This window comes from Oncorhynchus mykiss, chromosome 18 (assembly GCF_057628025.1).
Source record: "Oncorhynchus mykiss isolate SJ-2025 chromosome 18, ASM5762802v1, whole genome shotgun sequence".
Taxonomy (NCBI): domain Eukaryota; kingdom Metazoa; phylum Chordata; class Actinopteri; order Salmoniformes; family Salmonidae; genus Oncorhynchus; species Oncorhynchus mykiss.
This window is the reverse complement of record NC_143039.1, coordinates 45,675,459-45,696,370: the sequence shown is the minus strand read 5'-3', so window position 1 is coordinate 45,696,370 and position 20,912 is coordinate 45,675,459. Positions and strand designations below refer to the sequence as shown.

Genomic DNA, 20,912 nt, shown 5'->3' with positions numbered 1-20,912 from the left:
TGACAAACTGTGGCGATTCTGAAAAGTAAGTAGTAGTTTATTGCTCGGTTTCAGATTGAGTGTTTATTGCTCAGCAAATGTGTATAGTTTCAATATTCAGCGAAACACGACTAGCAAGAAATGTAGACAGTTGCTTGGTCAGACATAGATACCTATCAAGCTAGGAAAATAACGTCCCTAGCTTCCCACATTTGGGAAGCTAGCGTAGCGTGCTAGCTAACGTTAACTGGTTTGTTATAAAAGAAAGGCACCTCCCAAACTTGTCTTTGATTTTGGGAAGCTCTCGCAGGCATATTCCATGATTTTGACAACATGGAAGACCCCTACCAAACAAGAATCGCGGCTTTAAAAGGCACACTCTGCCAGTCCTTGCATTCATAATAACTACGTCTGCATCTGAGAGATTACTTTCCCCCCAGCCCCATCTCTCAGTTTACCAAACAAAATGGCAGGGCCAGGGTGTTGAAATTACACATTGTGCCTTTTAACACCGCTAATAGCCCTCTCACGTTCCTGTTGTATCACATGACTGATTACATAGATAGCCTTGAATTTGCATTAGTTCACTTCTGGTCCTCTTCTTTATATTGATTTCAGGGTTCAAGATGACCACACTTCTCCGCTTGCTCCTGGGGGCTGGCCCCCTGCTGTCACAACTTGTCCTCAGCCCCGTACATGGATCTGACAATGCCACCCTCCCATTGGTTATGTGGCATGGAATGGGTAAGCACTTAGATGCATAATACTAGAACATTATGTTTTCACATACAGCAATGATGTTTCTCAGTTTGGCAGAATGGCTAAGCAAGGAAGGGGAGGCCACTTCCTATATTTGCCTGTGGCCCTTAGATAAGTCATGCTATGTCAGATAGTGTATATAGACCCTGTTCTTGTTTCTGTTTGAATACAGGAGACAGCTGTTGCAACCCTCTCAGCATGGGCTCCATAAAGAAGATGATCGAGGAAGCAATCCCTGGCATTGACGTCCTGTCCCTGATGATTGGCAAGACTGTCATTCAGGTACTTTCCACTATCCTTGAACCTATCTCTGTGGCAGGGCTAGCGCCGAAATGAATAAGTTGGACGGGCATTTGATTTCCATAGGCAGGCTAGTTTTTTCGGACGAACCTCCTATGTGATTTTTTTATTTTTATGGTTGTTATAGTGAAGACCAGTTTCAAATTTGGTGAAGCTTACAATTTACCCTACCATTTCTACCGATCTGTGTGCCAGTTATGATTCTTTTTATATGTGCATTTTTGTGGAACAGTTATATTTCTATAATATTTTTGTTTCTCAAAATCATTGTCACGTAGTTAATCATGAAAATCATAATTAAAATGATACAAATCTCAAAGTTAAAATTCAACTAATGCGAGAGCTGTATGGACACATTGATACACCGTGAGCCGTTGGCAGCTAAAGAAATGAGCACATGGAACTCAGAGATTGCCTGTAGGTCAATGCAGCAGTAGGCCTGTAAACTTCCATTGTCAACTAAGTAAAATAAAACCTAAAGCAAACAAATAAAAACAGAAACTATCCTGATTATATTCAGGTTCTTTCAATCGCATTCATCTCTGTACCCTTCCTCTCTTACCCTCTGTCTTGACTTGAGCTATAGCTAGTGAAGATTTTTCACATTTTGTGAGGAACTATTATCATTCCCAATGACTCAAAACAAAAAGGACTTTGTTGACTTAATGTCGATTTATACAATGTGGACCAGAGGCTGCGTACGAAGGGTTTGATGCAAGGTCGGATGTGTGTTATATTAAACAGAGGGTGTAAAATGTAGGCAAGCAATAAACATTTCAGAACATCTACTAGTCGAATAAGACATGGGAGAGATGATGAATTTTGGCAGAGATTTATTTATAGACTAATACAGTTGAAACAATTAGTCAAACTGAAAACTGCAGACATTACCAGTGCCTCCCCCACGATCAAACCAACATATAAAATTAAACGCAGCCTAACGTGATCAGAAATCTCAACTAGAAAGCAAGTCGCAGCAATGAAGATTTGAGTGCGTACACGAAGGGGGGGATTCTGGCAGGGGGGAGCTTTTCGGCACAACATCGTTCCTCAAGTTATAATGCTTTAGTTGCTTACTGGACCCTGGCAATCTGTGTGAAATGTTAACAAGCTAACAAACTAACCACTATCTGTTAACTAATGTTTTCCCTCTACAGTATGTGGTTCATTTTCAGAATGAGAGAATTAGGTGAAAATGAGGCATTGCTTGTGCCTCATGCCGGGCCTGGCTTAAGCTGGATGCCACTATAGAGGTGAAAGGAACACCACACACTTTCTCACTTTTGCTGGCACATTGTAGAACAGATGTCCGTCCACAAGCAGAAAGTGTACAATGTAATAATGTGCAGTGTAGCTCAAATTTATAGTTTTTGTTGTGTTGAACTGTGTGTGTGAGAGTGAGGAGGGATTATATATGTTTTTACTCAGTGAACATTATTTTTGCACATATGTAATCTTGTGCACTTGATCGATGTCTATAGTGGCCACTATAATATAGCAAAAATAGGGTCGGAATACTTTCTGAATGCACTGTATGTAATTGGGAATTGATCCAGATAAACAATCAATGGGCAAACAATTCACACAAGGAAATGCGCAAGAATTGGCGGGAGACAGCTGCGCGCATCCTGGAGAACCAAGTACATTCGTTTGAGCAAGACGTGCCATATCTTCATCCCATGCCCCTCCACTTTTTTTTTCTCTCAACATTTTAAAATGATACTCAATACATTATCTAAACACATCATTTAGATGCTGTTCACTGACAACTCAATGATCAGCTAGGCTTATTGTCACGCGTGCTGCCCAAATACTGGCTGCCTAAATAGGCATGTGCCTAAGAAGCTAATCATCCCCTGTGGCTAAGTCGTGCTCTGTGGTTGATTGATTTTGAATTATTTTTATTTAGACAGGAGTAATTATATAATTTTGGCAAAACATCATACTTTAGGGGAAGCCATTGTCCGAACAGTGCACTGTGCACCTGGCAACTTTCCTTTCCTCTTGAAGAGGCTGAAACCTGAGCTCTGTATATAATGACGAGATGCTCATGTCTCCGCCCTAACAACGGGAGTCGTCCCAGAGGCAGGAAGGCAGGCGACAAGCTTAGGTCTGCATATTATGCCCATAGAAACGCATTAGGCTTATTTTGGACAGATTTTCGCAAATAGTGAGCCCTCTCTTACTCTGCTGAAACTTTCTCACCGGCGAAAGCATCTGTTAGCGAAACAGCGCCCCTCTGTCTTAATATATGTAGCCCATGTATCTGATGCTGTTTGGCCAGAAATAGTATGACATGCCATCCTCTTTTGATCCAGACAGTATCAGATACAGTTGAAGTTTACATACACTTAGGTTGGAGTCATTAAAACTCGTTTTTCAACCACTTCACACATTTCTTGTTAACAAACTATAGTTTTGGCAATTTGGTTAGGACATCTACTTTGTGCATGACACAAGTCATTCTTCCAACAATTGTTTACAGACAGATTATTTCACTTAATTCATTGTATCACAATTCCAGTTGGTCAGAAGTTTACATACACTAATTTGGCTGTGCCTTTAAACAGGTTGGAAATGCATGGCTGTAGAAGCTTCTGATAGGCTAATTGACATAATTTGAGTCAATTGGAGATGTACCTGTGGATGTATTTCAAGGCCTACCTTCAAACTCAGTGCCTCTTTGCTTGACATCATAGGAAAATCAAAAGAAATCAGCCAAGACCTCAGAAAATAAATTGTAGACCTCCACAAGTCTGGTTCATCCTTGGAAGAAAACTTCTGAAGGTACCACGTTCATCTGTACAAACAATAGTACGCAAGTATAAACACCATGGGACCAAGCAGCCGTCATACTGCTCAGGAAGGCGATGCATTCTGTCTCCTAGAGATGAACGTACTTTGGTGCGAAAAGTGCAAATCAATCCCAGAACAGCAAATGGCCTTGTGAAAATGCTGGAGGAAACAGGTACAAAAGTGTGTGTGTGCATATAAATATATATATATATATATATATATATATATATATATATATATATATATACACACACACACAGTAAAATGAGACCTATATCAACATAACCTGACTGAAAGGCCCCTCAGCCACTGCTCCAAAACCGCCATAAAAAAACGAGACTACAGTTTGCAACTGCACATGGGGACAAAGATAGTACTTTTTGGATGAATGTCCTCTGGTCTGATTAAACAAAAAGCAGAAGAACACAATCCCAACTGTGAAGCCTCATGTTGTGGGGGTGCTTTGCTGCAGGAGGGACTGGTGCACTTCACCAAATAGATGGCATCATGAGGGAGGAAAATGATGTGGATATATTGAAGCAACATCTCAAGACATCATTCAGGAAGTTAAAGCTTGGTCGCAAATGGGTCTTCCAAATAGACAATGACCCCAAGCATACTTCCAAAGTTGTGGCAAAATGGCCACAACTTTGTGGGCAGAACTGATAAAGCGTGTGCGAGCAAGGATGCCTAAAAACCTGACTCAATTACACCAGCTTTGTCAGGAGGAATGGGCCAAAATTCACCCAACTTGTTGTGGACTACCAAAAACGTTTGACCCAAGTTAATCAATTTATAGGCAACGCTACCAAATGCTAATTGAATGTATGTAAACTTCTAACCCACTGGGAATGTGATGAAAGAAATAATTCTCTATTATTCTGACATTTTACATTCTTAAAATAAAGTGGTGATCCTAACTGACCTAAGACAGGGAATGTTTACTAGGATGAAATGTCAGGAATTGTGAAAAACTGAGTTTAAATGTATTTGGCTAAGGTGTATGTAAACTTCTGACTTCAACTGTACATGGTCTACACATACTGAGACAGCGTGGCGCTGTTTCACTCGCTCGGATGCTTTTTCTGTGATTGAACCGTCTTCTGTCGGCGCACATCTCGGTCAAATAAATGATAATTATTTAGACTGGCAAGGAGGTACAGTAGGGTGGGCCAGGTCCCCTATCCTGTCCGTAACTCCGGCCCTGCTCAGTGGTGGACAGTCAATACCTGCGGTGACCGGTGTGGATGCTTGCCTTTTCTCCAGCCAAGCAGTAACGCACACGTTCCTACTAATGAAAGCTTTGATTGAAGTCGATTAGTAGAATCAAGTGTGTTACTGCGGTGCTTGCACTCACCGGCCTTTGTAGGGTAAAATAGCTCACCTCTGACCTATTTTCTGAAATGTGATATTCCTGTTTGCCAACTTTGTTTCGTTCCCACCATGAACTTTCTTGCCTCATATTTACCCCTCAGGACACAGAGAATGGTTTCTTCATGGATGTCAATGAGCAGGTGTCCATGGTGTGCAGCCAGCTGGCCCAGGATCCCAAGCTGAAGGATGGCTACAATGCCATGGGCTTCTCCCAGGGAGGGCAGTTCCTGTAAGTGTCTCTGGACCCCTACTCACAAAGCCTCTCAGAATGTTTTTTTAAAATAGAATGTTAGAGATTGGGAAGGGCCACTCCGGTTCTGGAGAGCTGCAGTACAATTTGACACCTATTCAACCAATGTAGTTAAATCAGGTGTCTTATAGCTGAGGTGGAACAAAATCCTGCGGAGTCTCCGGTCCTCAAGGAGTTGCCCATCCCTGGTAAGCGGAGGAATATACTTTATACAAGAAGCTGTCATTCTCAGTTCTTCACCTTTCCACCTCTTTTCCCCCTAGGAGGGCAGTGGCGCAGCGCTGTCCATCTCCTCCAATGAAAACCCTGATCTCTGTTGGGGGACAACAACAAGGTAACGGCACCATGGCAACAGTGCCTTGTCTCCATTCAGCAACATTGTTTTTCATTCACTTCCTGACAGTTGTGTAATGATTCTATTCTCCACATTCACAGGGGTGTATGGTCTCCCTAGATGCCCTGGAGAGAGCTCCCATATCTGTGACTGGATTCGCAAGGAACTCAACTCAGGGGCCTATACCGATATTGTGCAAAAACAGTAAGTGTAGGCTTACAACTCAGAAGGAAATTGTTATGTTTGAGACAAGTCAGCAGTACCCAGGTAATCAGTATGACATAGTTACTATACATTTTTGAGAGGATGCGCAAAGAAAAGACAGTGCTTTGTGTATTGTGGCTGTTATCTAGTGGTACATTTGGAATCCTTGTCTTTATCAGCTTGGTGCAGGCACAGTACTGGCATGACCCATTGAATGATGACCTGTACAAAAAACACAGCCTCTTCCTGGCTGATATCAACCAGGAGCGGGTTAGTATGGTGCTCATTTTCAGAATCAGACGTTATTTGTTTGTTCATACAGTGCTGTTTGTCTTCATTCTCCTGAGAACTCTCCATAACTGTATTCCAATTTAATTCAAATGATCTGCTGCATTTCACCTCACAGGTGGTGAACGAGACTTACAAGAAGAACCTCCAACTGCTGGACAAGTTTGTGATGGTCAAGTTCTTGCAGGACAGCGTTGTTGATCCAGTTGACACCGAGGTAAATACTGAACACATCGTGACAATCTCTCTTGATGTACTGTCTTCCCCCTCCTACACTGTAATTGCTTATGAACAAGATGTTTTTCCATTTGCAATCTCTTTGTCGTAGTGGTTTGGTTTTCTGAAAACTGGTCAGGCGAAAGAGACCGAGACCCTTCAGGAGAGTGTCCTCTATAAAGAGGTAAAACCCCATCATGTTTACGCATCTTCAAACAGACACGTATTTCAATAATATATAGATTGTGATATTGTGTTGATAAATGGTATCGGTTTTAAGGATCGTCTGGGACTGGCAGCGATGGAGGCAGCTGGGAAGCTGGATTTCCTGGCCACAGAAGGAGATCACCTTCAGTTCACCGATGAGTGGTTCAATGCCAAACTAGTGCCTTACCTGCGCTAAAAACACCTAGCTAGCTACACTGACATGAGTTGACGTACGCACACATTACCATTGCACTGATCATTCCGATACCATCCTGCTGTTTAAATCAAATAATGCACTTATTTATGATTTTAAAAACTGTTTTACCCAGTTAACGTACTACCACAGAGAAATAAAGTTGGTGTTAGTTGGTTCTCAGAGATATCTATTCAAGTTTAAATGTAGGATCATTTGCTTAGCACTATATTTTGGAATAAGTGTGGTGGGTGTTTCTTCGTTAGTGTAATGGTAAATAACATGGAACTAATATGTTAAGAAATCACTGGTTCTGAACTGAGTTAATTATCAAGCTCTCCTTGTGAAAAATGACGTTTTCCCAGATAGAGCAAAACATAAGGGCTCATCATCCCCGTATTTGGCCTGCTCTTACTGTCCAGTCAGCCAATAAAGAACAATCCCCCACATTATCAGACTCAAGACTGACTTATATTGCAACATTATTTTAATGTCTTCCTCCAGTGCTAATGAGCAAAATTTAGATTCTTGACCCAAATGAAATAAACTCCACATCAGAGCATGACAGCTACAAGAACAGGATAACCACAGAGGTTGTAGTAGAGACATAAGTGGATAGGTGGGTTGATGATGGCGACAGTGGGGTTAAGACAACTAGCATTAAAAAGAAATGTCTATACAGATGATTACAGCAGATAATCCAAAAATCATTCCGAGATCAAGGCAACCCCAAACTTAACCATTACCGATCAAACAGTATTTTGACGCCTTGTCGCTAAAACCACTTCCACATCATTCACCTCCATATTGTCTGAATAATATGGAATGTGTCTTGGAGGTTGAGCAAGGAATTAACTTTTTTTTCTTTTTTTTTTTTTTTTTTTTACATTTCACCTTTCACCATTTTGCTTCAGTGTTATGATAAAAAAAGACAGTGATCCTGCACGTAACTTGTCATTTTACCTATTTTAAGAGTGATGACACAAATGTTATATTTAGTCACTCTGAATGTTAGCATTGTCGACTGTAAAGAGGGGTTGGTTGTACATGTGCTTCACGGCTGAATTGCATAAATGGAACTGAAACATTGGACCCCTAAACACATGCCTCCCCCTGACCAGTGGGGAAATCCAATTAACGATTGGTTTTAGGAAATATTGGCTGATGCATTAACCACAGGTGTGATAAAAGCTTTGCTCCCTCACGTTCACTATTACGTTTATCATTAGCAAGAAATCAAAAATCAACCTGGCTGTTGGCAAACCCATTTGAATACGCTCACTGGTCATGAGGATAACCAAATCAAATAACAAGCCGCTCCCTGCAATTGGCTGAAGGAATGCTCCAGATAAAGCAAGCAGTCCTCTCATTGGCTGAAGGAGGAAACCGCTAAAGCTTTGATTGGCAGAATGGAAAAATATGGGTGCGGTTGGCATCTCAGTCTACTTTGTGGTTTGGTTAGCTGGTCGGTTGATCAGTCAGGTAGGCATTTGCAAAGGGGAGGCTGTTTCGAGTGCTGCACCTCTATCCAGCGATCTCTGTACAAGTGGTGACAAGCTTCTTGCCATCCCAGACAGTCTTGAACTGCTCAGGAACAGGGATCTCAGTCTGAGAGACAAAGGAGAAATGGTAGTTTATCATCACTTTTCCACATCACATGTATTGCCTTTTATAATGCCAATTAGACAAGATTCCCCCATAGATGTACTCACATAGTCTCCATCGTTACCAGGTACCAGCACGTTCATCTCTGAGCTCTTGGCGCTGACGATCTCACACTCCAGCGAATCTTTGCTCAGGTACACGTGGCAACCGTCAGTCTTGTTGATGGAGATGGTGGGAACCTTGCCCAAGACCTGAACAAACCAGAGGGTCAAGTGTGATTCTACTATGATTAAATAAATCTGGTACCGTGCAGAGATAAAACAGCCATAAGTTTAGTAAACATGCAAAGTAATCTGTAAAATGTCACACCCACAATCAAACTGGAGACTTTTAATATGTAAATGACAATCAGACAAAAGCTGATCTGATCAGTTGTCACCGTTGTGTGATATCGCCATGTTCATTGACTGTACGACCAGCTTCTTTCACAGTGTCCATTTTCTCATTGATGGAGATTAGAAATACACACCTGAACCTTGACGTCCCTGCAGTTGATAACCTCTACGATGCCCACGACGTCGTCAAAGACCAGACCCAGTTTCTTACAGTTGTCTACAAGAGAGGAACCCTATTAACAAATGCCCTTCGTTGACCTTTGACTTTAAAATGTGTCCACACACGGGTACGTCCTTACCTAAAGTGATGGAGTTTATCTTGCCCTTGATCTGCAGGGTGCTGTTGTTACACTTGAAGGCGTAGACCACCTGCTTGAGCTCTGTGTCGCTGATCACCATGCCCTGGACACCCTCTTGGTTCTCCTATTTGTCATTACACAGAGGAAGAGGTTAGGGGTTAGAGAGGAAATACACTCCACTCCTGAAAATGCAAATGGCTCAGGACTGTAGTGATCAGTGCATGCGAAACCTGTGCATTCAGCTCAGGGGTAAACCAACAGCCAACTTATCTGAAATGCGCCCTTCGTGAGTTCACTGAAATGAATCTTTGAAATGCAACAGAAAGGCCATAGTGTATTATTCCAGCCAAGGTGCAATTCTGATTTTGTCCACTAGATGGCAGCAGGGCATGTGGAAAGTATTAGACTGATCCAATGCACCATTGCATATCTGTTCAATGTTGTATCAAGACTGCCCAAATGTGCATAATTGGTTTATTAATATATTTTCAAGTTAATAATTGTGCACTCTCCTCAAATAATAGCATGGTATTGTTTCATTGTAATAGCTACTATAAATTGGACAGTGCAGTTAGATTAACAAGAATCTAAGCTTTCTGCCCATATCAGATATGTTGATGTCATGGGCCATTATTTTGTTACTTTCAACCTCATGCTAATCACATTAGCCTACGTTAGCTCAACCATCGATCCTGTAGAGGTTAAGGGCTTCTGGAGAGAGAACATTGCCCATAGGAACCTTTTTCCTATAGGAGGAACGGACTGTCAGAAGCCGATGTGGTGCACTGACGCAGCGTTCTGGGCCTGTTTGTCAGACTGTCTTTGTTTCTCTCTGGCTGAACCGTCGAAGCCTGCTCCACTGAAGCTACACTGCCTTTCCAATCCTAACTGCCTCAACTCCCAGCCTTACATCTGAAGCCAAATATAGGCATTCAATCTCCATCTCTACCATATCAATTTAAAATGTTGTTTGTTTTGCTTTTTATGTGCTTCGAGATTTTTTTATGTAATGAAAAGCGCTATACAAATTAAATTATTGTATACCAGTGTAAACGACTTGACAAGGACCAATATCTCACCACTTTCCACTTTTTGCCGTCAAGCTCCAGAACGGGGGGCAGCTTGCGAGAGGGGGTGGCGGTGGCCTCTGTCTTGGGGGAGCTGAAGGGCTTGGGCCCTGTGCACACCGGACCGGTCTGGGTCCTCAGGTTGGGATTCTTGTGAGTCATTTGGTCTTTGGGCACGTGCTTCAGGCCTAGGGACAAAAAGTAAAGGTAGGAAGGAGAGGGGAACACAAATACTGACATTTACCAGACGCTATTATCCAGTATAGTAAGCACAAATATACTGTAAGATGGTCAGACATGGTGCTACTGTCCTGGTAGACAAGGAGAAATGCCTTTATATAATGGAAGACTATAATGAATGTAAGGGCTGGGGTCAATTTGCTTCTCACATTGTATTATTTTCTTGATCCTTTATTTAACCAAGTAAGTCACATTAAGATCCACATCTTTTTCAAGTGAGCCCTGTATGTTTCAAAGTACTTCTTAATCAATTGAGCTTCTGATTCTTGAGAATTTTTGCTGATGCATTATTCGACATGTACCCTTGGTGATGTCAGCTCCCTTGTTGAGGGAGGCGAAGAGGGCGTTACGGGTGTCGGGCCCCTGGTCTCCGCCACCGCCAGACGACCCGCTGAAGTCCATGGGAGGGGGAGGAGGGCCGGGGGGAGGTGGAGCACCACCGGCAGGGTGAGCTGCAGAGGCCGAGGCTACTGGACCCTGGGATGGACAAAAAACAGACAGCACATTGGTTATACACATGCCTAGACATGGTCATTTCCTGTTCTTAACAACTGGGTCTAATTCAATAAGGTGCAATGTTTGGAACTGTGAGAATAGGAACAGCTGACAAGAAACCAACACATTGGTGATTTTACCACCCGCCCTCTCCATCACACAAACAGACTTCTTGTTGCACATAAAACTAAAGACATTACTTGACAACTGGGTGGGATGTTGAGTACTGTGCTGATAGACAAGTCAAACAGAGCCCAGTCTGACTCTGCATGACAGATCTTCATACATGTTAGATAAACAGAATTAGATCCGTTCCGCCTTCCTAAACACGCCCATGTCATTACTTCACTCATATGGTAACGGTTTGGATCACCTTTCCCTACCCCCAGCACTAAGTCTGTTGTTTATGAGCAGCCGATAACCCCCAGCACTAAGTCTGTTGTTTATGAGCAGCCGATAACCCCCAGCACTAAGTCTGTTGTTTATGAGCAGCCGATAACGCGTATCCCTCCTGTAGTGACATGAGAAGTAAAGAGAGAGCGAGAATAGGGTAAAAATGACTCACGCTCTTGCTCCAGGCCAGTCCGGTGGTGTGGTGCTGTTTGATGTAGTTCTGAAGTTCAGTCCAGATAGACAGGTAGGCCTTAACCCAGTCCACATGCTTCTGGTCCCTGAGGAGTAGGACACACGGCAATTTAGCTTAACACAACAGGAGGGTGACCAAAAAGATGAAGAAAATATACAGTATTCAACTATGAGATTAAAACCAAAACTTTTTGGGGTTTTGGTTTTAATTCAGCAGACGCTCTTATCCAGAGTGACTTACGAGCGCAATTAGGATTAAGTGCCTTGCTCAAGGGCACAGACAGATTCTTCACCTACGGGTCCAACGCTCTTAACCGCTAAGCTACCTGCCACCCACTTGGCAGTCAGAAAAAGGTTGAAAGGCCAACAAACAGCAGATGGTCCTTACTTCTCCTTGTAGTCCTTGAGCACCCGGTTGGTGTAGAACTGGGCAGCATCCTGCATCTCCTTCACATAGGGACCTGGCTTAGGAGCCTGGAAGAGCAAGAACGTCGCAGGAGATTTATTGCTCTTCAAAACAGCCTGTGTGGACACGGCTCGTGCGATGGCTTACGAGGGTTTATTAGATGCGCGCATTGCATCCACTGGCATACCAAAGTCTAGGTTTAACTTTGTTCATTATTGATCAGACTAAAATGCAGCAGTTCTCATTCATATTCATTACTCAAAATTATCATCAGAATTCCAGAGTTTCAACACTGATGCCCTGTTGCTAAAAGGGACTGTTTCAATTTCACTGCCAAACAACCGTCTCAGGACTGAAATGAAAGACGTGCTTGTTTCCAGCAATCACACACACACACACAGGTTACAACACCAAGGCCCTCCACCCACCAAGGCCCTGCACTCACCATGGCGACCCAGCCGAGGGCAGGCACGCTTTCGCTGATGGCCGAGAGGTGGTTGAAGAGGGGCGAGGAGCGGTTCTGCTCGCGGAACGTCTGCACCTGCTGGATCACTTTGGAGACGGGGGTCAGGAGAGCAGTCAAGGATGCCTATAGAGGGAAAATAACCATTACTTAAATCATAACATCCTAGAGATGCAAATAAAGGAATGTATTTGCACCTGAAGACAAAATATAAATCACCAACCAGGGTGGAATAACGTGCAATTAATTACTTTGAATAATATATGTGGCAAGAGAATGTAGGAAAGCCATGCCATTGGAATCAGTTAACCTAATTGCTACACTGCTGATTCAATACCAATATGTCCGTTAATGAGACAACTACAGTAAATTAACTGTTGAGTTTATCTAAATAATGACATTCTGTTGAAAACTGTCATGTCCAGGGTCAAGGTGATCGCTGACGGGTGAACCAACTCACATCAGAGGGCTTCTGGGAGCCGGAGGCGGTGACAAGGAGCTGTCTCTGACATGAGAACGCCTGCTTCATCATGTCCGCCTGAGAGAGGGAGAGACAGAAAGATGAAAAGGTCCAGGTTTGGTTAACTGAATCGTACACATCCACCAATAAGCGTGACATGAGACCTGAGGAGCATTACTAGCCAACGTTTCCCTCTAGTGCAATTCAACTTACATGCTTCTGGACGTCGCCCCCTATCTGCTGGCTGAGGGTCATGTACTGGCCAACAGAGCCCGTGATGATGGCATCATAGGCCTCCACGTAAGCTGCCACGACTGCAAGGAATGGGTGGCAACGGGCAGAGATACCAATGTTTATACGATATGTTTGTTCTGCTTGTGAGTCATGTTCTAATTTTACCTCCATTATCTAAGACAAAACAAACGATGACAACTAGTACTGTGGAAGTTTCTTTAGCATTATTAGGACCAGGACTCGCAATTCAGTCTCAGTCTTTCCCTGACTTCTCGCATCTGTGTTTCTGTGAAAAGGGTTACAATATGAAATATCCTAAAGGTTACCTCCAGAGCCTCCAGTAGAGCCTCCAGCAGAGCCACCGCCACCTCCACCGCCCGACACCGCCTCCAAACGACTCACAGCCACCTCCAGCCTCTGCACCAGACTTGCCAACGCCGCCATTCCTGGGGACAGACGACACATCAGCTGATGGGCTCAGTGGTCACTGCTCGTTTTACTATAAAAAAGTATCACAAGCGGTCGTTGACAGCAAGTGGTTTTGACTGTCTGAATCATGTCGGCTTTTCATTTAAAGTTGTGCATTAGTATGCCTACTTGTCTCGGTATGTTAGTCTGTCTTTTGTCATTCCGTTACTCATACATTGTCTATAAAAAAATAGGCAGCCTACTGCTATTTTGGCAATACAAATCAGAGATCATGGCCATAGATACAACTGGACAGAGAACAACCAAAAGGGGGAAGACGAGTTGTAACTTTAACCAACCTAGTGGTTAAACAATGAGTACTGGAATGGGGTTGGGGACAAGACCTCCTGAGTACAGGTATGCAGGGAATAATACTGGCCTTCCTTCCCTGTCATTCCCATTATGCAACCTTCACCCGGGCCAGATTACATCAAAGCAACCACTCATAACTACACTGAACAAAAAATATAAAGCCTGTTGTCCCACTCTTCTTCAATGACTGTGCGAAGTTACTGGATATTGGCGGGAACTGAAACATGCTATCGTACACGTCGATCCAGAACATCCTAAACATGCTCAATGGGACCTGATGCATGTCTATGCTAATTGAACACAGCTAACTCTATACTCAACAACAGTCCTCTGTGTTGACAAAGTGGGAAGTGATAAGTGTTGTTAGAGCCTCTCTACTGTTGTGAAATGCCCTTGCAGGAGTGCAGACACACCCTATAGGCTGACATTGTGTAATAGAAACCGGATCCCCTTTTCATCGGACTGACTGTCTCAGGTACTGTCAGCTGAGTGGAAACACAGGCTTCATCCCATTAATGACAATGGATCCATGTCGCTCTATTCTCCTGGGATAATACCCTCACCATTCACTTTCCCAGAGCAAAGCAATGCTTGTGACACAAAACGCTACCAAATGATTCAATGGCTCTTGATTTGGTTAGAGATAAACATTTGTGTTCTGTATAGTGTACAGATGATCATTGATCACTCATAAACTGCACTTTCTGTATTTACTGACTGTATACAGTGCATTCGGAAAGTATTCAAACCCCTTGCGATATTACAGCCTTATTCTAAAATTGATTAAAATGCCCCCCCCCCCCCCCTCATCAATTTACACACAATACTCCATAATGAAAAAAGTGAACAGGTTTTTAGAAATGTTTGCACATTTAAAAATATAAACTGAAATACCTTATTTATATACACTACTGTTCAAAAGTTTAGGGTCACTTAGAAATGGCCGTGTTTTTGAAAGAAAAGCAACTTTTTTGTCCATTAAAATAACATTCAATTGATCAGAAATACAGTGTAAACATTGTTAATGTTGTAAAGGACTATTGTAGCTGGAAATGGCTGATTTTTATGGAATATCTACATAGGCGTAGAGGCTCATTATCAGCCACCGTCACTCCTGTGTTCCAATGGCACGTTGTGTTAGCTAATCCAAGTTTATCATTTTAAAAAGGCTAATTGATCAGTAGAAAACCCTTTTGCAATTATGTTAACACAGCTGGAAACTGTTGCTCTGATTAAAGAAGCAGTGAAACTGTCCTTTAGGCTAGTTGAGTATCCGGAGCATCAGCATTTGTGTGTTCGGTTACAGGTTCAAAATGGCTAGAAACAAAGAACTTTCTTCTGAAATACTTCAGTTTCTGGCCATTTTGTAATCAAACCCACAAATGCTGATGCGGCAGATACTCAACTAGTCTAAAGGTCAGTTTTATTGCTTATGTAAAATCAGTACAACAGTTTCCAGCTGTGCTAACAATTAAAAAAGTTTTCTAATGATCAATTAGCCTTTTAAAATTATAAACGTGGATTAGCTAACATAACGAGCCATTGGAACACAGGAGTGATGGTTGCTGATAATAGGCCTCCGTATGCCGATGTAGATATTCCATTAAAAAAGTGTCTACACTGTATTTCTAATCAATTTCATGTTATTTTAATGGACAAAAACAATTGCTTCTCTCTCAAAATCACAGAAATGTCTAAGTGACACCAAACTTTTGAACGGTAGTGTAAGTATTCAGACCCTTTGCTATGAGACTACAAATTGAGCTCAGGTGCATCCTGTTGCCATTGATTTTACTGTTTCTAGAACGATTAGAGTCCACCTGTGTTAAATTCAATTGATTGGACATGATTTTGAAAGGCACACACCTGTCTATATAAGGGCCCACACTTGACAGTGCATGTAGCGCGCCGAGACAGGATTGTGTCTAGGTACAGATCTGTGGAAGGGTATCAAAAAATGTCTGCAGCGTTTTTATTTAACTTTAATTGAAGTCCCCAAGAACACAGTGGCCTCCCATCATTCTTAAATGAGAGAAGTTTGGAACCACCAATACTCCTTCCTAGAGCTGGCCGCCCAGCCAAACTGAGCAATCTAGGGAGAAGGGCCTTGGTCAGGGAAGTGACCAAGAACCCGATGGTCACAGAGTTCCTCTGTGGAGCTGGGAGACCCTTCCAGAAGGATAACCATCTCTGCAGCACTCCAGCAACCAGGCATTTATGGTAGAGTGGCGAGATGGAAACCACTCCTCAGTAAAGGCACATGACCGCCCACATAAAGCACACATTTTTTTCAGACCATAAGAAACAGGATTCTCTGGTCTGATGAAACCAAGATTGAACTCTTTGGTCTAAATGCCAAGCGTCACGTCTGGAGGAAACCTGGCACCATCCCTACCGTGAAGCATGTTGGAGGCAGCAACATGCTGTGGGGATGTTTTTCAGCTACAGAGACTGGGAGACTAGTCAGGATCGAGGGAAAGACAAACGGAGCAAAGTAGATCCTTGATGAAAACCTGCTCCAGAGCAGACTGGGGCGAAGGTTCAGCTTCCAACAGGACAACGACCCTAAGCACACAGTCAAGACAACTCAGTGGCTTCGGGACAAGTCTCTAAATGTCGTGGAGTGGCCCAGCCAGAGCCCGATAAAACATTTCTGGAGACATGAAAATAGCTGTGTAGCGACGCTCCCCATCCAACCTGACAGATCGTGAGAGGATCTGCAGAGAAGAATGGGAGAAAATAGGTGTTCACAAATACAGGTGTGCCAAGCTTGCAGCGTCATACCCAAGAAGAGGCAAGGCTGTAATCGCTTCAACAAAGTACTGAGTAAAGGTTCTGAATAATTATGTAAATGTCTTTTACATTTTTTTTAAATATACATTTGCAAACATTTCTAAAAACCTGTTATTGCTTTGTCATTATGGGGTATTGTGTGTAGATTGAGGAATAAACACAATTTAATCAATTTTAGAATGCTGTAACGTAAATGTGGAAAAAGTCAAGGGGTCTGAATACTTTCCGAATGCACTGTATATCATTTGCCCATCTTTGAATGTGTTATGTATGCAGAACCGCAACCAAACTTTCCCCATGTGCATAATAAAGTAATCTTATCTTGTCAAATTTGGTATCCGTGCATACCCTTGACCTAAATGTATGGGCTAGGCATTGTGCTTGTAAAAAAGTATCTTCAAGGGCTGGTGGACCTGGAGTCCAATTTATTTTACTTCCGTGCAATGACTCAACCTAGGCCTGCTGCTGTGGTTAAAGCAGGGTAGGGTGGGTCAACTTGTGTTGCTTATATGGACAGTTAGGAAACAGTGCTTAAAGTGCACATGGAAAGTAGGAAGAAGACATCTTCTAATTGCCTAATTGCGCACTGCAGCTACGGACGGTTGGAAGTCCTCCAAGTGATGAGCACCTGGAAACTAGCCTGTCCAAGGAAAATACATCTGCAGGTTTCAAGAGCGTTCTATTATTCAAGGGACCATTGGCAATAACACATTGTTTCACTTTTCAGCATAGATATCAGACCCTGTGAATGCGGGATTTTAGTATGTTACACAATTTCTCCAACACACTCGGTAGACGTGCGTTCAGACATACTAGGGAGAAGGCGTTTAGGCGCAGTCTGTCTGCGGTCAAGGATTACATGAAAAAAAAAACACTTTTCTGCTTTAGTAATTAAATTATGGCAAATATACGCCGGCGTCTTGCGCCTACCGGTATCCAGAGTCATACACACCGTTTGGGCTAGACAATGTTCCATCAAGCTATCATGGCTAGCTAGCTTGCGAAGCACCGCTAATCTTCACAAGCCGATGATAATGAGATTGGGAGTCGGCCGAGGTAGCTATCTATAGTTAGCCTATGCTAGGTAGCTAGCTGGAAACAATGAAATAGCTAACGTTAGCTGTGGCGTATTCATTATGCAGATTTTGTTGCAAAACCTTAATTAAAAGGAAGCAAACCGAACGAAACGGGATTTGAAACCTGAATTTGTCCCAATAGAAACTCTCGGTTTACTCTTTGGTTCTTAAACCGTAACATAAACGGTTTCCGTAATGTATACTTACAACACCCTGTTCTGACAGTAAGAGTATGGGTTGGTTAACAACAACCTCTAACGATTTAGCTAGTCAGCTCGATCCCCTCCCTGTCTTTCGGCATTCCTGTATTTTAATGCATACCCCTCTCTTGTAGTGTTGCACACTAGTCTGCGAAAATAAATAACTACACATTTGGGTTGAGTCGTTTTAACATACTGAAATTCACAACACTATTCCAATAATGCATCATGGAATAATGTCTAGCTAATACAATTTGACATCAAGAAAGCAATCATAATGTTAAATCATAACGATAATTTCGGAACGATTCCTTCATGCAACGAGGGCGCATTATGACATGGACTATTATGCACCTAAAACAATTTATAGAGGAATAATATAAAGCAGCATAGTCCCACAGAGTAACAAAACCTCATCCTTACCTGCTAAATTGGACAAGCACTGATTAGGTCTTTAAATCACGGTCAATTGTGTGTAGGAGCTAGCAGACTTACTGCTCTGCCTATTCTTCCAGTATAAAACAGACAGTACAGTATGAAGATGGGCTAAAACTGCTTCTCCAATAGAAATCCCCGATCACGCTTGTAGGCGATGTCATGGCGACGTTGGCTAGCTAAGCTCATGCGCAGAAACACGTCATCGGGTCTAACGGTCGTCTCGTGTCAAACTGCGCACGTGCAAGCCGTCAAAATCAAAGGCATTCCTTCGATATAAAATAGTTTTTAACGAAAATGAAAACGTGTCAGTTTGACACTTTCACACGGTTGGAGTAATAATATGTGCAACTACTTAAGACATTGGCTTGAAATCTAAGTTGTGCTTTTAGATTTCGACAAAATTAACAACTAAGGAAGAATTGTTCCCTTCTCTCGTTGACTTCTCAAACCCAAAACCCCGACCCTGCTCTGTTTGGTCTGTAACGCACGCGTTCCCGAAAGTCTCTCGATGTTGCGCCTCTGGGTTTAGAAACTCTGTGGAATGATTGTGGACGTTCCCAGTTGTCACCGCGCGGAGTTTCCGCTCTTATTCGCGCAACAATTCCTTTCCCTTATAAGGATAAGAGAGAGAGAGAGTGCAGATACATGAAATAGAACACAACAAACATTATTCCTCATCTTCAGAAATAAAAATGTCATCCCATTCTCTGGTCTCAATTGCAATGTATCTGTCATTGTTCGAAACACAGTATGGCCCCATCACTGTTATAAATTGCTTATAACGTCATACTGTGGGTGTGTTCGTAAATTCGCTCTGGCTATCTACTCCGATTAAGAGCACTTTCGTCTGAGTGTGCCAGAGGGCAGAATAACTGATGAATGTACAAACGCTCAACACCCGTTGAATATGGCCGGTGTCAGTAAACGTCGGCAAAAAAGCATCATAAAATTGTTGACAGCAGCACAGTTACAGTCACCAAAGCTCTGGATAACATAAAAATAGCCTAACCAGCTCTGCTAGGGCGAGTGTCTGGAAGCAGCTAACCAACGTTAATTAGCCAGTTAGCTTGGGTGATTGACTGCCGTTCAGGTCACAACGCTCGGATCAACCCTACTCCTCCGCCAAAGCGTCCAGTGCACGCTCTGAATTTACCAACAGACAATCTGACAACACCCTGAATTTACGAAAGCACCGAGCACACTCTTACACTCCAGATATATCCCTGTATATCAGCATCTGGTAGTAGGGTAGGCCTACTGATGTGACTTCTATACTCACTACCCCTCATCCTCACCACAATTCACAGTCAGCACAATTTTGGGCCAGTTTTGACTACCTATGTAATGGAGGTGATTCAGTCAACCACACTGGCTTGATGAGTGATCTTACTAGTGAGACCTAAATGCTTGCGTAAGCTCCGCGGCCCAAAGCAATGTCTAGCCTTCATTTCAGTGGGCTAACAGTCTTGTGGTGTACAGACAGAATTCAAACCTAGATAGTCACATTGGTGCATTGACCGGGATTCAGTCAATTGATGCAGCCTATCACGGGGTCAATGTGGAGAGGAGGCCTGCAGTGTGATGCCCAACCTTTAACTTGAAGAGGTCAGATCTAAGCTCAGAAGGCATCAAGATAATCAGCTTCATTTTCAAATGTTTTTTTTATTGGCCAACAGTCTTGGTGAACCCAGGTTCAAACCCAGACACCAGCATATAGATCCCCACTGCCCTTCTCACCTTAGGCTGCCATAACAACCAGTAAATATATTTTATCAGTATCACAGCCAGTCACATGAGTGAATGACTGCCATCAATTAACTGATTTGCTTGGTGTTAGTAGTTTCATAGGTTGCAATAAATGGGTTAATAAACATCATTGGTTGCAAGTAGTCTCTTAAATCAAAACAAGTCAAATCAAATAGTTGAACACAGCGTTCCCCCCTAATTCTTGTCTGAACGCATCTCTGTTGTGTAGCTGTTTCAGGTTTATGGGATAACAAGACACACCAATCCAACTGAAACAACGGCAGTGTTTAAAAGTATTAGCGACAGACTGGCTGATCTAGAAATCACCTTGCATCCAAATAACAGTGATCAGAGACTGTCGAATTGATACTTTCAAGTACCAATTTGGTTGTTAGCCCACCCACTCCAAATCTCTGATGGGAGTTAGATTTAAAGGCATGCTCTGGAACTTTGGCAACTACCAAGTCTTTTTCACTCTTCATTTTTGGGGCTCATGAGCGCTACTTTCAGAACTACTGGCTAAAAAAGCATACAAAAGTACCAGAGAATCTCGAACTCTCAATCTCATTACGGAGTGGGTATTGGAAGCCCATTAGGTCAACACTCAGTGGTGTGATGATTAAACAGACGTACAAACTGCACCCTGTCTAGTCTATGGAGAGATCAATGTCAAGCAGGCGGAATAACATTAACGAGACCACAGGCGGCCAACGTCTCAGATGGCTTCATC

At 42.8% G+C, this 20,912-nt stretch overlaps 2 protein-coding genes across 3 annotated transcripts; one reads left to right on the top strand and one right to left on the bottom strand.

The window, feature by feature from the left end:
- Positions 1 to 3: 3 nt before the first annotated feature.
- Positions 4 to 7,349, top strand: ppt1 (palmitoyl-protein thioesterase 1 (ceroid-lipofuscinosis, neuronal 1, infantile)). The gene is made up of 10 exons (XM_090208524.1): positions 4 to 25; positions 598 to 723; positions 911 to 1,020; positions 5,310 to 5,437; positions 5,722 to 5,792; positions 5,894 to 5,996; positions 6,176 to 6,266; positions 6,403 to 6,501; positions 6,613 to 6,684; positions 6,781 to 7,349. The coding sequence occupies exons 2-10, from the start codon at positions 606 to 608 to the stop codon at positions 6,901 to 6,903; spliced, it is 915 nt and encodes a 304-aa protein (XP_090064650.1). The 5' UTR covers positions 4 to 25; positions 598 to 605; the 3' UTR covers positions 6,904 to 7,349.
- Positions 7,350 to 7,369: 20 nt separating this feature from the next.
- Positions 7,370 to 19,216, bottom strand: LOC110496140 (adenylyl cyclase-associated protein 1). 2 transcript variants are annotated; one of them, XM_021571860.3, is made up of 13 exons: positions 18,422 to 19,216; positions 13,476 to 13,595; positions 13,129 to 13,229; positions 12,916 to 12,993; positions 12,438 to 12,581; positions 11,975 to 12,060; positions 11,567 to 11,672; positions 10,809 to 10,983; positions 10,279 to 10,454; positions 9,200 to 9,323; positions 9,035 to 9,117; positions 8,613 to 8,756; positions 7,370 to 8,508 (listed from the first exon to the last, which is right to left on the bottom strand). In XM_021571860.3, the coding sequence occupies exons 2-13, from the start codon at positions 13,591 to 13,593 to the stop codon at positions 8,425 to 8,427; spliced, it is 1,419 nt and encodes a 472-aa protein (XP_021427535.3). In that variant the 5' UTR covers positions 13,594 to 13,595; positions 18,422 to 19,216; the 3' UTR covers positions 7,370 to 8,424. The 2 variants fall into 2 exon arrangements, with proteins under 2 accessions (XP_021427535.3, XP_036808558.2); XM_036952663.2 differs by having other exon boundaries at positions 13,476 to 13,648; positions 18,422 to 18,979.
- Between the last annotated feature and the right edge of the window lie 1,696 nt (positions 19,217 to 20,912).

Bases quoted from the DNA above. Each gene is read 5' to 3' on its own strand.
- ppt1 (XM_090208524.1), top strand. From the start codon at position 606: ATGACCACACTTCTCCGCTTGCTCCTGGGGGCTGGCCCCCTGCTGTCA. The intron at 5,997-6,175 runs GTAAGTGTAGGC...TGTCTTTATCAG, and splicing joins ACCGATATTGTGCAAAAACA to CTTGGTGCAGGCACAGTACT. The intron at 6,502-6,612 runs GTAAATACTGAA...TCTTTGTCGTAG, and splicing joins TTGATCCAGTTGACACCGAG to TGGTTTGGTTTTCTGAAAAC.
- LOC110496140 (XM_036952663.2), bottom strand. From the start codon at position 13,614: ATGTGTCGTCTGTCCCCAGGAATGGCGGCGTTGGCAAGTCTGGTGCAG. The intron at 8,757-9,034 runs GTGTGTATTTCT...TGGTTTGTTCAG, and splicing joins GCAGGGACGTCAAGGTTCAG to GTCTTGGGCAAGGTTCCCAC. The intron at 8,509-8,612 runs GTGAGTACATCT...TTTGTCTCTCAG, and splicing joins CTGGTAACGATGGAGACTAT to ACTGAGATCCCTGTTCCTGA.